Genomic DNA, 17,038 nt, shown 5'->3' on the forward strand with positions numbered 1-17,038 from the left:
TTGTGTGCCTGTGTGAGAGCCTGTTTACATTGGCTCGTCTCCTCTTCCAGTTCAAGTTCGTTTTTTATCAACATTCCCTTCTCTTATCTCGGCTCGCCTGCCCTCTTCCTTTGGCCAGTGCACACTGTTACATGAACAGCCATACACACAAGTTTTCACATGCAGCCACCCAAATATATGCACACACTGCTCTATAATCAGTGTTATCGCTGTTATTGGGCAGGGAGTCAGAGTGAGCAACTCCCAACTGTTGGCACTCCAATCACAGTTAACGTCCTGCTTTCATCACTTGCTATCGCAGGAGCCCTCAGCCAATCAGAAAACCCTTTGCTGAAACTTTTTGGAGTGAGTCAAACGTCACAAAAGATAAAGTCTGGTTCTCTCTTGACACACTCATACACATGTGATTCATACACGTGATTCATTTCAAGTGCTAACTGTAATTTTCCATAAACATTCTGGGACTGGTTTAGCATGTAGATAATTTCCTTGATTTTTGTTGATTTGGGTCCAACTCTAGATGATGATCAGCAAATCACTGAGATACAAAGGAAATATTGTGGCATGTTCAGACATCACCTGGAGAGGTCAGGTTATTTTCCACTGCATGAGTATGGAACTGGAGGTTGTTATCTGCCTCCCACTCGACCCAGAAAAATGCTAACTAAATAATATACTTTTTTCTTAAGATATATATTTTTTTCTTTTGCTTTTTCTGCCTTTTATTGATAGTAAACAGTAGACTGACAGGAAATGGGGAGAGATGGGGAATGACATGCAGCAAAGGTCGTCGGGGTCAGAGGTTACAGTATTTTCAGACCAGACCATAGTTATTACATTGTGTTTTATTTGGCTTTTCTTCATTACATCTTTGTTTCTGTGCAACAGACATGTGTACAGTATAAATCGACCCAGTCGATTAAATAGACCGGGTTATATCATTCCATTTCAACAAACAAACTGCATATACAAAGCAATCCTACGCTTAGAAATATTACATAGATCAAAAAAGAAGACATACAAAATGAGTCTTAGACTTGAAGGCGTATTCAGCATGGATAAAGTGAGGGAGGAAGAATTCAGTGTAGAAACAGATTCGACATTGAATGAACCACACAGGCCTGACATTTCATTGGCTAACAGACAATGTGGATGGATTTAATTGTTAATTCGAGACTGAGCAATAAAGGTTAATTGGCTGTATTATGTTGAAGTGGTTGCTTGTCTTTTTTTTCCCCACCGCCAGTGGGTGACCCAGAGTATTTTCAGTAGAAATGTGTTTAAGCATCAAAACATTAAAATGTTTGTATAATCAAGAGTCCACAAACACCAATTTAGATCAACGAACACAAATTCCACATTGCTGTTACATTTCCATTTAAGTACAGATGATGCCCGTGCTATAGTTGGGCCTATCAACCACATTTTGCATCTAGTCCAGAAAGGGTTATAGGCTTGAGCTTCAGTGCACAGTATACCTGATCTATAAATCATTAGCCTTCACATGCTAACACGGGAAGTCTGCATGATCGTATAACAATCAGGAATATCTGGAGTGCCTCGCTTTAGGTTGCCCCTCCTGAACCAGCGGTGTTACTATTGGCAGTGGACAGTCACGTAACTCTAGTAATGACATCATGCGACATTAACGGGCTCGAGAGATGTGCGACAGTGGGTCGACGACTCGACGTCCTCAGACTCCTCACTCACACCACCTCCCGAGACTTTCTGATGGCACAGCACAGGAGCATGCTGAAGATCATCCCGAACATCTGGGAGAGAGGAAGAAGGAGAGCCAAATATGTTTGCATTAAGACCTGGAACGCATCTCTGTTACCGTAGTTTTTAACCACTTTACCATTATTTTAAACGTAGCCATTGAAACTTTAGCTCTGTGCCGTGTTATGAGCTTGTAGATCTGCTATTTTAGAAAAATGTGCAAATCTTTGAATATATATTCTTTCACAGCGAACGTTTTTTACTCATATCTTTGCTTCTGGGAGGTCATTGGAACAACATATTTTCAGATGGGGGTCGGCGGCCAATTACATACACTGACAGAATCATAGGTTTTTCTCAGGAAACTGTTGGGATTTAGAAGACATTTGTAGAGGTAGCACTAAATAAGACATACCATGATCACACCAATGGTGATGCCCACCCCAGCGATGATGTGGAGCTTGGAGTCAAACACCTCATCAATGGCATCGGGACAGCTCTGCAACAGACACATCATGTACATTCTTACTCTCTACTTTACAGCCCACACTGAACATACGTTAACGGTACATGACATAACAGACTGCCTATAGTGTGAGCATTCAGTCTTTGGTTGATTTCAATAAAGGCAGTGTTGCCATAGTAACCCTGTGAGGAGTTGGGTGCAGTTTTGTCTGCAAAGCATGCAGTAACTTCTGTGACGTGAGTGTGCATGTGCATCCAAAACATACGGGCGGGGGCGGCGGTGGCTCAGGGGTAGAGTGCCTGGATGGTAACCGTAAGGTTGCCAGTTCGAACCCGGGCTCCCCCAGAGTTACTGTCGAAGTGTCCTTGAGCAAGACACTGAACCCCTAATTGCTCCCGATGTGCTAGTTGGTGCCTTGCATGGTTTCCGCTGCCATCGGTGTATGAATGGGTGAATGTAATGCACAATCTCTGTAAAGCGCCTTGGATAAAGGCGCTATATAAATGCACCATTTACCATTTACCATACAGTACAAGACATGATTGGTCATACCTTAGTGATGAGCTCTGCAAGCCCGCCTCTTTGGCTACAGGTGTCTTTGGCTTCATCTATGACAGTTCCAGTTGGCCCACAACAGTCGAGCTGTACACACACACACAGATCAACGTAAACATAGAATATGCAATTCATGTTTTAATACATAAGTAAAAATGTATTACCACACATCAGTTAATCTTTTAGGAGACTCTCCGAAAGGTTAACTGATTGAAAATGGATAAATCATTGGTCTTTCCAGTCAGCCACTAATTAGCTACTTCTTTGGAAGCTGTGGAATGCCATTTGTGCCTCCTATGTTTGTTTTTTATATCACCTTTCATCAGAACTAACCTAACTGGGTTTGGGTCAATGATGAGTCACACCACATTGTTCAAAAATAAGAATGACTAATGATTCTGAATGTGCCACATGCCGACGTGTCTCTGTGAGTGACACAGGCATACGACGAAGTACAACTTACATGTAGGTGCATGATACTCAGACCAATATGGCTTACCCCGGTTTGGATCATCTGCAGTGTCTTCTGCAGACTCTCTTTCTCTTCTGACGATTCCTTTTTTACTTCCTCGACATATTTGTTGTACGTCTCCTCGTAGAACCTTGTTATGTCGCCCACAATCTACAGAGTTACACAAATCAGCAATAATGCCTACTATAGGACCTTTTGGCAAAGATTGTAACTTTGCTCATATTTATTGTTCAAGGATCAGTAAAGGATCATGTATTCGGGCACCTTGCTTTGGTTGGAGAATCCCCAGATGCCAGCAGCAACCTCGACAGCAAATATGATGAGCAGGAAGAAGAAGAACTGGACAGAGGGGAGAGACACTCAAAATTACCTGATGTTGTGTGCTTGTGTGTTTGCGCGCACGTGTGTGCGGGCGAGTGTTCGTCTGTGTCTTCATGGATAATTGGGTATGGGTGAATTTTCCCTGCATGCCATGTCATGCTGTCCTTTAACTGCACTTGCACATAAATACGTAGACTCCTCCTCCTAGGAGATTTAGCACAAGAGGATTAGGAAGGGAGCGGGACGGTGTGAGCTAGAGGGGAGGGGGAGGGTTGAGACAGATGCACCACGTCATACGAACGTGTTCACACTTTTTCATTGTACTTCTTCATACAATGAAGTAAGTGAACTTTCCAACCTCATCCTAATCAGGAAATATGCCATCTCTCATTTAGCCTGGCTCCAGCCCTGAATCGCTAGCCACACTCATTAAAAATAAATTATGAAACGAAATGAATATTCAGATAATGAGTGTTAGGCTATATCTCTGCTACTAAATGCATGTGTCTGTGTTTGTGTCCATGACTACAATATCATAAACCGTTGATCAGTGCTAGAGTTCTTGTCCATATCTGTAAATCAATATGACATCACAGTGATATGATGTCATGGTATCAAGACATGATGCCCACATGGAAGCTGTGACGTTTATTATTAGACTGTCTTGTTTCTGGTTACTTTCATCATATGGCACTTGAACAATGGGATGTGTGACAAGGGCGCACACCAGTGTTGGTGATGTGCTGCTGGTCTTGGAAAATAAATATAAAAGATAAAGAACAAGGCTGCACACACATAGCCACGATGCAACAATGTACTGTATTTAAAAAGAGGAAAAAAACATTTCGACATGTTTGGATGTCGAAACATTGGTTTCCTTTTTTTAAATATTGTTTTGCATCATGGCTATGAGTGTGCAGACCTTTTCTTTATCTTGTGTGATAAAGTACAAATTAAGCTGTTGAATGGAGCCACTGGCAAGACATAGATGTCTGGGTCTATGGAAATGTTGTGTTGTAAATAATGCATTATATACCGGTGTGTGTGTGTGTGTGTGTGTGTGTGTGTGTGTGTGTGTGTGTGTGTGTATGTATATACATATGTATGTGTATATATATATATATATATATATATATATATATATATATATATAAAAGAATATGATATATATATATATATTATATTCTTTTTTTAATTATTATATTATTATTATTATATATATATAAGGACCTGTACTGACCAGTCCCAGCATACATGGAGATTCCTGGATAGCTCCGCAACATCCCAGGAACCCTACCACCATCATCAATGCTCCAGCCCCTATAAGCATATACACACCTACACACACGCACACGCGCGCGCACACACACACACACACACACACACACACACACACACACACACACACACACACACACGTTAGATAATCTGCACACATCGTGTGTGCCTGAAATTTGCCTTCTCATAGACCAATGTTGACTGTCTTTATTCAAATATGAACAAGCTGAACAGCTTACCTGTGTAAAATACATAGGGAGAGTTATCGTCTTCAAACAGGCCTTTTGTCTTTGCATCAAATCTCAGCCACAAGCCTATAGCTAGGACAGCTGTACCTGCAAGCTAAGAAACAAGAAAGCATATTCAATAATAATTCAGTACAGTGCTATTCAACACACAGGCATTTATCCAAGTACAAAGCCTTCTAACACAATAAGAACTACTGTACTGTAGGTGACAATAAAAGTTCACACACTTTTACATGTGAAACCTACTTGTTCGTTTCTAATTAATAATTTCTCTATTTTTCTCTTTCCCCATTTTGCAACTGTGTTACTGCCCTCAGAAACACCACCTGTGTTAATCCCCTAAAGCACAAGGGAAACGTGTCTGCTGCATGGTTCAATAACCTGACCTAATTGCACTTCTCGTTTCTCTTGAAAACCCAAACATAGATAGTCTCACATTTACACTCTTGATAAGGATAAGGATACGTCTTGGCATTCAAGGACAATAACACAGAAGACAGACGGGCAGATGGAACTACACATAGCTTGAAGTACAAGTAGGCCTACTACACCCCCTGGACATATCATTATAAGTGAACATTATATACTGTAATAACTGTATATTACACTGCATAGACAAACAGAAGATAAAAATGTCTTGTATGTGTAACAATTCAATTCTAAACATAAGATAAGATGCAGCAAGAATGAAACACAGGAGTAGTACAGGAAGAACCAAAAATAAATAAATAAAATAAAATGCTGACTCTAGATACAGCACTGCATGGATCTCTGAATGACTGAATCAGTGAAAATATACAGTAGACCTACAGTCTATCAAGGAATACAAAATTACAGTGAATATATTAATACAATGTATCGCTATAAAATATTCTAAAACAATTATATGTAGCCTATTATATAAGAGGGATAACACGTCTCATAGAGGCTGTTTGGCATGGATATGTATTAGGGTGTGCTTTGAGATTTTGACTTGCCCTGCCCCTTTGGTGTGCCTTGGGCACAGAAAGATTTTTTCTCTGAACTTCCCCAACTCCTAACTGTCATAACAGAGCTCAATTTAACGGTTCAACGTACACTGTGGTTGGAGAATCATGATGTAATCATGGCAACCATGTCGTTTTTGATCTATTAGTTAAGGATGGCCCTCGAAATATCAAGTCACGTCAAAGACATTATTTATTTATTTGATACCACTTCACTCTGCATCAAGGCCCATTATTTATTCTGCATTCGAGCCACGGACTACCATTTGATGAAATTTAGCCTCTCAGACCCAAAACTAAAGAATATGTTGATTTTGTCAATTCTTCTACTTTCTCTAATTGTATAGACTTCTTGTAAATTATGTATTGCACATGTTTAACTCTTGAGAGCGTAAAATGAAATCAAAATTTGGTTTCATTTTAACCTCTCATGTGAGTGTGTGATAGTGATGATGACGTAACAGGCAGACAACACTAGAGAGCGAGACTGGCCTCACAGTCAGAGAAAACAAAGCACGCTGTGACTGAGAGGGAAAAGAGAAAGATATATTCCTCCTATTTTTAGTGGGGGGGTCAATCTTAGACAAAGACATATTTGCATTGTCTGTTCATTTTTATAAACTACACACACACAAGCAAGCACACACGTGCGCACACAAGTACAGCAACACAAACACACAAGGTCAGCAAAGAGTCATGCAGGTCAATCAATTTTAACCTGTTCTAAGTGCCTTATTGTAGTGGAAGAATTGCTCACGGTGACTAAAGCATAGCCTGATCTTTTCACTGCACGCCAGTACCACTTGCCAAAAATAGACGATCTGCAAGCTCACAACATGACAGCTTGCCTTTATATTACAACGTAAAGTACATTTCTGTACATAAGGAACCTGTTAGTATAATACCGTATCTGGATATGGTATGCAAATGTGCAGTGTGAGTGCAGGATCTATGCTACCATAATAGGGTATGTTGTGCAGAATGTTCTAGTAAACACTAAACAGACTGCCTTTTGAAGAGAATAACGGCTGACTGTTAGAAGATTTTGCTCTTTTAAGACTTCTCTGTGACTGATGATAACGTTAATTGTGCCCCCACTTGTGTGAATCAAACAGTGTGTGTGTGTGTGTGTGTGTGTGTGTGTGTGTGTGTGTGATGTGATGTGCTACAGGGTTAATTATTAAGTATTTTTTACTCTACTCTCTTTATCTCTGTCTCTCTTTCTCTCACACACGCACGCACGCGTGCACGCGCGCACGCACGCACGCACACACACACACACACACACACACACACACACACACACACACACACGGAGGTAAGAATGAATGCAAACCTACCCAGAAGAAAAAGTTGAAGATAAACATGAGATATTTTACACACTTGATTCCACCCCCCAACGCCATACTTGCTTCTTTGTGTCTGTCTGTGTATCAGCTCACACTGCACCTCTCTCACTATGCACTTTGCCACGCCTCACTAACAGTACTACAGACGACTGTCCTCCCCGACAAGTGAAAGCAAAATGGTGTCAGTGGAATCTTTTTTCCCATGAAAGGAAAGGAAACCATAGCAACACCACGCCTTAATATGGTCACCTGTTCATACAGGTAGTAGGAACAGGGGAGTGGCATGTGGGAAATGAAACCTAGCACTGTAAATAATGATCTCTATTGGTGCATGTGGTTCCTGCCTCCCACACTCTGTCAGTCACTACCTGTGTGTGTGTGTGTGTGTGTGTGTGTGTGTGTGTGTGTGCGTGTGTGTGTGTTCATGCCGGCAGGGTGTGAGTGTAACACAAACACAAGCCGGGGCTCTGTTCGTGTTCAGGCATGCTAACAGACAGGACAGGTCATAAACTATTAGGCATTTGAGTCTGGGTGCACTTTGACGTGACAGGGAGCTTTGTGAGACAGACCAGAGTGACTGGCTGAATTGAGTTAGAGCGGTGTGTCTGTGTGTGTGTGTGTGTGTGTGTGTGTGTGTGTGTGTGTGTGTGTGCGTGTGTGTGTGTGTGAGAGAGACTGTGAGTGATAGAGTTGGCCTGCTGAATCTAATCAGGGAGCTCTCAAACCCCTCCCCCAAAAGCAGGGACGACTCCAGGGGGGGCAACCCCCGTGGAGCCGAGGGGAAAAGAGAAAGAGATTTTCCTACTATTTACACCCACACGTCCTTAAAAGGGTTCTTAAATCTATTGTATTCATAATACACAAGCCGACCGTCGCTGCCCAAAAAGCATTATTTTGTTGTTGTTGAAGCTGTAGAACTTTACCCTGTGTGTTGTTGAAAGTGAACCTAAACACGTTAGATTAACACAGAGTTGAAGATTATTTCTGTGCAGGGTTCAGCCCTAGTGTGTGAAATGTTGGGTTGGTGATTGATACAGAGAAACACACACAGACACACAGACACAGACACACACACACACACACACACACACACACACACACACACACACACACACACACACACACACACACACACACACACACACGCACCACAGTATGTGGGAAAGCCCTGTCTACCCTGTAATCAACTATTTGCCCCCTTGGGTTCCTGCTCTATGTATAGCTGCACAGATTAGAGAGACAAATGGGTTGGGTTGGGAAATTCATCTCAAACCACACACGACACGCACACGCGCACGCAAACACACACACACACACACACACACACACACACACACACACACACAGAGACACAGTCACACAGTGTAGTAAGTGTAAGTCCTGCTGTCACGTGACATGAATGAAGAATGATAGAACAGAAATCGAATTACGGTAGGCCTATGCCACTATTTATTATTGCACCATACCCCCCTTATAGCACGGCAACACAAACCCCCTGTGAATTATTAGACTACACTACAGTAGTCAGCTGTGGGACTGCCTGGGCAGTGGGCACAATGTGACAAACCATGGAGACGGAGTTAAAAGTCTACTGGCCGGACGGAATTGGGTCACTTGTCCACTAGGGATTTATTGTGCTGGACTGCTGGTTTCCACCACGCATTTCCTATTCTAATCCTGTCGTGGCCAGTGAGAAAAAATAAATAAGTAGGCTAAAAATAAATAAACAAACAAACAAACAAATACTATAGAAGAACGCGACCAAAATGTAATGAGAGTGCTCTCTTATTCTGATATAATGGCGGCGCGTGTAGCCCCAGCTTCCCATGCAGGCATGCATATCTGTCTGTCTGACTCGACTAAATTAATAACTACATTTGGGATAGCCTGCTCTACTTCAATGAGTGTCTTAATTGCTACACACGCACACACGCGCGACGCACGCGTCGCACGCACATACATCGGATTAGGCTACAGTATATAGACTAGTATATTTCCAGCCTCCTGGAATAATAACGTGGCCATGGCCATTGTTTGCGACCATATAGGCTATAATCATCATCGGTCCTTCAGTTGAAACTCACCCAGAACACCAGGTTGAAGGCGAACATAAGGTATTTAATGCACGTCTCTCCTCCCGACAGCGCAGCCATGATTGCACGGAAATCCCCCTGGGTTTAGTGCCTATAATAATAAATAATAATAGCCTAGAGGTGAAGAGAAGAAAGAGAAGCGCCGTTCAATAAGAATATATGCAGCAGGATGTTTTATTCCGTCGCGCTGCTTCTCCTCTGTGATGCGCACAACGCGCAGTGCGCCCAGTAGCGGCCCGCCCCCTGAGGTCCCAAGATAACACACTGCTGCAAGTGTAGCCTACAGCGAAATATAGAATGCAAAGCAGCCTACCATCAGTACCATCATCATGCATGCTTGCTCTCCTTCGGTGCCGTTTCCCTATTCAACTTTCTTTCTTTCTTTCTTAATTTCTTTCTTTCTTTTTTCATGCAACATGTTTTGTTGTTATTAAACATGGGGCAATCTGTCATCGGTATATGGGATTATCATATTATGCATATTTAATTATCTCTCTCTTTGGTAATTGGTATTAGACCGGTCAACAGGCTATATGCGGCAACATTGCTTCAACAATATCCTGCCAGTGCCAGCGTTTCCCAGCACCCTGGGAAGTGCGATGACGTAATGTGCCTGAAAGCGCGTGGACGGAATTGAATATACATGAATGAACACGGTGCACGAGCATGCCGTGGGTCTTGGACCTCACCCACACATATTCTACACATAATATCATCATCACCACCGCCTTTCTATTTCTCTCATAGGAACGCTCTCCCACATGATATGTGTGAGAGAGGGCCTGCCTGTGTGTGGGACACACATCACAATCACAATCACATACACATGTCAGCTAGGCTTGGGCAATTTACAAATTGGTCAATCCATAAAACTGTACTTGCCTATAATAACCTTGTTGGAGTATAAACTCTTGTTCTCTCCCATGCATATGTAGCATTACGCGGAAGCGGGATTGAATCTGGGGCTCCCACTCACCAGACGCGCAACCTACCGTGCCAATAGGGCTGACTGAGCCCGATTGGCAGGGCTGTTGCAGGCTGGGGCAGGGAGCTATACACATACAAGACAAATATCTTTCTTTGATCAGTTTGGATGTATTTGTCACTGTACCAATTGTGGTGTAGCCTACCATGGAATAGCCTATAGGAAACTGGGCACAACAGAAATGTGGGCACTTTGGGGGAGAAGTGTGAGCACTATAGAGAAGAGTGGGCACCAGGAAGACTGGGCACCGGGTAAACTGAGGCAAGGAAATCCACTCCAAAAAAAGCTAATCTAAAAGCTCAGAACGCCTGCAGAAAGACAGCATTTCCACTGTTTTGTCTACTTCTATCAGACAGTTATCAAGCTATTTTATGATTTAGTCACTTTCTCTCTTGCCATCATTGATTCCTTGTGTGTGTGTGTGTGTGTGTGTGTGTGTGTGTGTGTGTGTGTGTGTGTGTGTGTGTGTGTGTGTGTGTGTGTGTGTGTGTGTGTGTGTGTGCATGCGTGCGTGCGTGCATGTGTGTGCGTGTTATTTGTGCATGTGACTCACGTGTTTGTGTTTGGTACCAGTGTTGCAGCGTGATTGCATGGGTTATCTCCAGTGAGTGTGGTTGTGTTTCATCCCACTCAAGAGATGTTTGAGTTGGCAACGATACACATGCGTAACAATCAACCAGTCTGTCAGCCAGGCAATCAGCGGGCACATCCTGGCATTGTCCTTCAGGGGGTGTTTTGGTGGTGGTGGTTATGGGGGGTGTAGGGGAGGGTGCAGTGTTTGGCATACACAGAGTATTGGTCATCATAATATTCTCCCTCCCTGTTTAACCTGGCATCGAGTGTATGTGTGTGTGTGTGTGTGTGTGTGTGTGTGTGTGTGTGTGTGTGTGTGTGTGTGTGTGTGTGTGTGTGTGTGTGCGTGTGTTAGGGGGTATTAGTGAGTGGGGGGGGGTTATTTCCTTTGCTATAAATCAGAGCTTCCTCTGTGCTACCAGTCTCTATGTGTGTGCTTATAAATGTTGCACCTTTTCTCCTGATTCCTTGTTGAAGCGAGAATTAATGGAAGAGTGCTCACTGTGTGCTCAGGATGCCTAGAGTGTGCACACTTTGAACCGTGCAACCTGTGGATTTGACATTCCCCAATTTGGATTCTATATTTGCTTTAGGATAGGCCACGTTTTGACGCCGACATGGAGGTACGCAAGGGAACTGGATACTTTATAGGAGAACGCCAAGGGAACTGGATACTTTATAGGAGAACATAGCCAAGGGAACTGGATACTTTATAGGAGAACATAGCCAAGGGAACTGGATACTTTATAGGAGAACATAGCCAAGGGAACTGGATACTTTATAGGAGAACATAGCCAAGGGAACTGGATACTTTATAGGAGAACATAGCCAAGGGAACTGGATACTTTATAGGAGAACATAGCCAAGGGAACTGGATACTTTATAGGAGAACATAGCCAAGGGAACTGGATACTTTATAGGAGAACATAGCCAAGGGAACTGGATACTTTAGGAGAACATAGCCAAGGGAACTGGATACTTTAGGAGAACATAGCCAAGGGAACTGGATACTTTAGGAGAACATAGCCAAGGGAACTGGATACTTTATAGGAGAACATAGCCAAGGGAACTGGATACTTTATAGGAGAACATAGCCAAGGGAACTGGATACTTTAGGAGAACATAGCCAAGGGAACTGGATACTTTATAGGAGAACATAGCCAAGGGAACTGGATACTTTAGGAGAACATAGCCAAGGGAACTGGATACTTTATAGGAGAACATAGCCAAGGGAACTGGATACTTTATAGGAGAACATAGCCAAGGGAACTGGATACTTTATAGGAGAACATAGCCAAGGGAACTGGATACTTTATAGGAGAACATAGCCAAGGGAACTGGATACTTTATAGGAGAACATAGCCAAGGGAACTGGATACTTTATAGGAGAACGCCAAGGGAACTGGATACTTTATAGGAGAACATAGCCAAGGGAACTGGATACTTTATAGGAGAACATAGCCAAGGGAACTGGATACTTTATAGGAGAACATAGCCAAGGGAACTGGATACTTTATAGGAGAACATAGCCAAGGGAACTGGATACTTTATAGGAGAACATAGCCAAGGGAACTGGATACTTTAGGAGAACATAGCCAAGGGAACTGGATACTTTAGGAGAACATAGCCAAGGGAACTGGATACTTTAGGAGAACATAGCCAAGGGAACTGGATACTTTATAGGAGAACATAGCCAAGGGAACTGGATACTTTATAGGAGAACATAGCCAAGGGAACTGGATACTTTAGGAGAACATAGCCAAGGGAACTGGATACTTTATAGGAGAACATAGCCAAGGGAACTGGATACTTTAGGAGAACATAGCCAAGGGAACTGGATACTTTATAGGAGAACATAGCCAAGGGAACTGGATACTTTATAGGAGAACATAGCCAAGGGAACTGGATACTTTATAGGAGAACATAGCCAAGGGAACTGGATACTTTAGGAGAACATAGCCAAGGGAACTGGATACTTTAGGAGAACATAGCCAAGGGAACTGGATACTTTATAGGAGAACGCCAAGGGAACTGGATACTTTATAGGAGAACATAGCCAAGGGAACTGGATACTTTATAGGAGAACATAGCCAAGGGAACTGGATACTTTATAGGAGAACATAGCCAAACATTCTATTAGAAATGTATTTAGAGGATAAGCCCCTTGAGATGCAGCATCTGGTTTTAGAGAGGGTCCTCATCATCTCAGTTGATATTGATGGTGAAATTGATGACAAAATGTGTGTGTGTGTGTGTGTGTGTGTGTGTGTGTGTGTGTGTGTGTGTGTGTGTGTGTGTGTGTGTGTGTGTGTGTGTGTGAGTTTCAGATGTGTAATCTGCGATGTTGGAGAGAACTATGGGTTCTGCTGCATCTTATAGGTGAGTTGAACATATCCTCAACATAGGGGTACAATTAACGATTATTTTCTCGATTACTTTTCCAATTAGTCGAATAATCGAGAAGCGTTTTTTTTTTACATACTGTATACCTCAACGATTTAAAACAAACAATTCTAATTGATTTTGTGTAGTCGACTAAATTGAGTAGTCTGATTACCCACTTTAGCCCTAGTATTATTGATACTTCGTCGTACGAGCAAAACAAATGAGGCGATGCATTAAGAGCTCGTATGCACATGCTCTTTGTGTTATTCTTGCCACTGTAGACCTGTTTCAAACAGAACAATTGTGTTTTTGTGTGTGCGTGTGCGTGCGTGCGTGCGTGTGTGTGTGTGTGCGTGCGTGCGCGGTCTGTGTAGCTTGTGTGGTGGCGGGCACGACGGGCAGATGCAGTCTGTTCGGGCGACACCACGTTCATACATTTGACGGCGTTTTGTACGAGTTTCCTGGGGACTGCAGCTACTTATTGGCTGGAGACTGTCAGCACCGCTCCTTTACCCTATTGGGTGAGTGTACAGTAGTTCAATTCATGAATGTCATAATGCCACAATAAGAGGGCAGTCATTTGCCCCAGTATATATCATCAGTCTTTGGACACCCCTGTGTGCTTGCTGTCTGCATTATGAAGTTCACTATGGTAAATACTGTATTTATATCTGACTGTGTTTGTCTCTGTGTCTGATGGTGTCTCTGTCTGTCTGATGGTGTCTCTGTCTGTCTGTCTGTCTGTCTGTCTGTCTGTCTGTCTGTCTGTCTGTCTGTCTGTCTGTCTGACTGTCTGTCTGTCTGTCTGTCTGTCTGTCTGACTGTGTTTGTGTTTGACCTTGCCATAAACATCCATAGTTTCACAAAGTTATCAAACAAACAATAAATAGTAACAGCAAACTTAGGTTGACCATCAAACTGTTACATGTAAGCCTACTGTGATAACATGGACAAAATACACTTACATATCGTCATTGACGCACAGTCAAAAGGAGGTGTTGCTCTGTCAAACACAAACTGAAAACTGAACTCTCTGCAGAGCAAGGTGAACCTACTAAATTATGATTAACAGCACAGGTGTCTGTAATGCAGTCTCAATCAGTCCAATCAATGGCCCTCTGCGCATGCCTGTTGGCAAGGCAGCCTAATATATGGTTTGGCCTTTCCAACAATCTGTGTCAGGCTGTATGCCCGTATCTGTGATGTGTCTGTCTGACTGTGTGTGCTGTATGTTTGCAGGTGACTTTGCCCATGGGAGGAGGAGCGGCGTCACTCTGTTTCTGAGGGACGTCTTTGAGCTGCACCTGTCTGTGGACGGACGTCTCTCACAAGGAGGAAAGAGGTACGTAAAGTCTTCAGTGTTGACTCTGAGGGTGTACAGAATGATGTAGCCAAAATGTTCCCCTTTCCCTTACATCTGTACACTCTCAGAGTTACAAATGGATACAGGAGGACTTTACATAGAACACAGGAACGTTATTGGATAAAAATGTGCTGTGAAATCAGTGGATTAACTCATCCTTGTTGAGCAAAAAATGCCACACACAACTCACTGGTGCAGGGGATTGGGAAATATAGGCTCTATGCACACACGACATTTTGGAAATAACTTGGGCTACCAATGGTAGTAATGAAGTCTCTGTACAATTCTGGTCAAACAGAGTCAGGTTGCTGCTATTGTGGGTCCACTTGGTTCCACTTCCACTTGTACACTCTCAGAGTTATGAGGGTCCTTGAAATTAAAAACGTTTTAGCACTAAATGGAACAGAGCCAACACCTGTGAAGGAAGTAGGGAAGGGGCCCATAAATTGGAAGAGTTATTCTGTTTCTGTGTGCCTATTCTAGTGTTTGCGTTTGTCTGTGTGTAGGCTCTCCCTGCCCTATGCGTCTCACGCCGTGTTTGCGGGCCAGGAGCTGGGCTTCTATAAGCTGTGGAGTGAGGAGTTCGGCTTCACCGTTACCATCGACAACGCTGCCAACATCGCTGTGACGCTGAGCGAACGCCATAACAACCGCACCTGTGGGCTGTGTGGCAACTTCAACTCTGTTCCCAACGATGATTATACTGCTCAAGAGGGTATATACTATATAATAAGGGGAGGGATATGTATACAAGTGTGTGACTCTGCTAGAGCCAGACTGATATATGGGTTTACTTTAGCTGAGGGCCACTTACTGTATATATAGACTTCTTTGATGACATCGGTATCAGCAATTATAAATTTAAAATGTTTTAGTTTAGTTTAGTTTAGTTTATTTGATCATCTTCACAGTTACAAAACAGCTTAGTTGTTAACACATGGTTACATAACAAAAAAAGGAACTGGAGGTGATCAAAAGGAATAGGCTGAAGCTGAAAGCTTATAAATGCCTACCCTATAAACATCAAAATAAAGCAATATACAATCCATATTTAATATTTAATTTAATTTAAAATGTATCAATGGTCTAGGACTCTCCAAAATCGGTGTCGGCATCGGATCCCAAAATCTGGCAATGGTTGAGCTCTGCATGAAGCCGTGTGAGTGTGCAGTGTTTGTGTGGGTGAGAGGGATGAAAAGAAAGTCTAAGTGCGTAAATGCGTAATTACTGGAATTTAGGAAACAATCTGAGTCACCAGCACTCACCAGCAGGAAGAGTTGCGACCCATAACAGGAAAAGATAACGAGGAGAAAGTTAGCAAGAGAAAGGTGGAAAGGTCAGGGTCACATTAAGAAAGTCAGTAATCTGTCAATTTGAGGTTGTTTTTGCCTGTGTACATTTTATTTTTATTTCAGGTTTCCAGACAGAGGACAGTTATGACTTTGCAAATTCATGGGTGATGAAAGGAGCTGGTCAATCCTGTCGACGTGTCAGCCCTGCCAGCCAGACTTGTAACAGCACAAAAGATACCTCAGCGGTGAGAGGGCCAATCATTGTCTTGTGTGGGTGTGTAGTGTGTAGTGCGTGTACTTTGCATGCATGTGTGTATGCGTGCGTGCGTACGTAGTGTGTGTATGCAAGGCCGGATGTCTGCGTTGTTATGGTCAGCTCATCAATTAGATTAGTGTCTTGCTGTCATGTCATCCTACAGGTGATTCATGAAACATTGTACTCCACTTAAATGAAGAATCACAAATAATGACAAACACTGCCAGCAGGGCGGTCATTACTGTGTGGGGACATTTTCCAGGCTGGAAATCCTTCTATTAAAAACATGAGGTCTGAGCTGTATTTCCCTTTCAAACTGGGAAAGCTCACAGTCACAGCGCCTCACATAGCGCCACACTGTGAGCTTGTACATCTGCTATTTTTGAAAATATTCGAAAAATATTAAACATATTTGGGTAAATTTGGAATAATTTAGATTTTCTTTTAACAAATATTCTCTTCTGGGGGTCCACCGTCCCAGTAGCTGTCAAACAAAGTGTGACAATCATTCCCCTTTAGTCTCTCTGTCGTTTTGTCAGCGTTTATAATAAGGAGGCAAGAGACCCTGACACTCTCCTTGTCTGCATCGGTTCATTCTTCAGCCTAAAGAGACCCTGACACTCTCCTTGTCTGCATCGGTTCATTCTTCAGCCTATCAAAGGGCCTTCATCAACTAAACAAGGCTGCAATCTTAAAG

General features: G+C 42.8%; 2 protein-coding genes across 3 annotated transcripts in view; one reads left to right on the plus strand and one right to left on the minus strand.

Moving 5' to 3' along the window:
• Positions 1–829: 829 nt before the first annotated feature.
• On the minus strand, positions 830–9,693 carry cd9a (CD9 molecule a). 2 transcript variants are annotated; one of them, XM_083762668.1, is made up of 8 exons: positions 9,479–9,693; positions 5,051–5,153; positions 4,774–4,871; positions 3,477–3,551; positions 3,240–3,362; positions 2,738–2,827; positions 2,135–2,218; positions 830–1,772 (listed from the first exon to the last, which is right to left on the minus strand). In XM_083762668.1, the coding sequence occupies exons 1-8, from the start codon at positions 9,545–9,547 to the stop codon at positions 1,707–1,709; spliced, it is 708 nt and encodes a 235-aa protein (XP_083618794.1). In that variant the 5' UTR covers positions 9,548–9,693; the 3' UTR covers positions 830–1,706. The 2 variants fall into 2 exon arrangements, with proteins under 2 accessions (XP_083618794.1, XP_083618795.1); XM_083762669.1 differs by lacking the exon at positions 9,479–9,693 and adding an exon at positions 7,386–7,554.
• Positions 9,694–11,484: 1,791 nt separating this feature from the next.
• vwf (von Willebrand factor) overlaps positions 11,485–17,038 on the plus strand; it is a 42,131-nt gene continuing 36,577 nt past the window's right edge. The window contains exons 1-6 of the mRNA XM_083762707.1: positions 11,485–11,668; positions 13,373–13,424; positions 13,805–13,951; positions 14,670–14,772; positions 15,300–15,508; positions 16,209–16,330. Coding sequence (XP_083618833.1) covers positions 11,663–11,668; positions 13,373–13,424; positions 13,805–13,951; positions 14,670–14,772; positions 15,300–15,508; positions 16,209–16,330 — 639 coding nt within the window. The 5' untranslated portion in view covers positions 11,485–11,662. The remainder of the gene's footprint in view (positions 11,669–13,372; positions 13,425–13,804; positions 13,952–14,669; positions 14,773–15,299; positions 15,509–16,208; positions 16,331–17,038) is intronic.

This window comes from Protomyctophum parallelum (genome assembly GCF_964188405.1).
Source record: "Protomyctophum parallelum genome assembly, chromosome: 4".
NCBI lineage: Eukaryota > Metazoa > Chordata > Actinopteri > Myctophiformes > Myctophidae > Protomyctophum > Protomyctophum parallelum.

Coding starts and splice junctions, on each gene's coding strand:
- cd9a (XM_083762668.1), bottom strand. CDS start 9,547: ATGGCTGCGCTGTCGGGAGGAGAGACGTGCATTAAATACCTTATGTTC. Junction 3,552..4,773: donor CTCCATGTATGCTGGGACTG/GTCAGTACAGGT, acceptor CCCTCTGTCCAG/TTCTTCTTCTTCCTGCTCAT. Junction 1,773..2,134: donor TCACCATTGGTGTGATCATG/GTATGTCTTATT, acceptor CCTCTCTCCCAG/ATGTTCGGGATGATCTTCAG.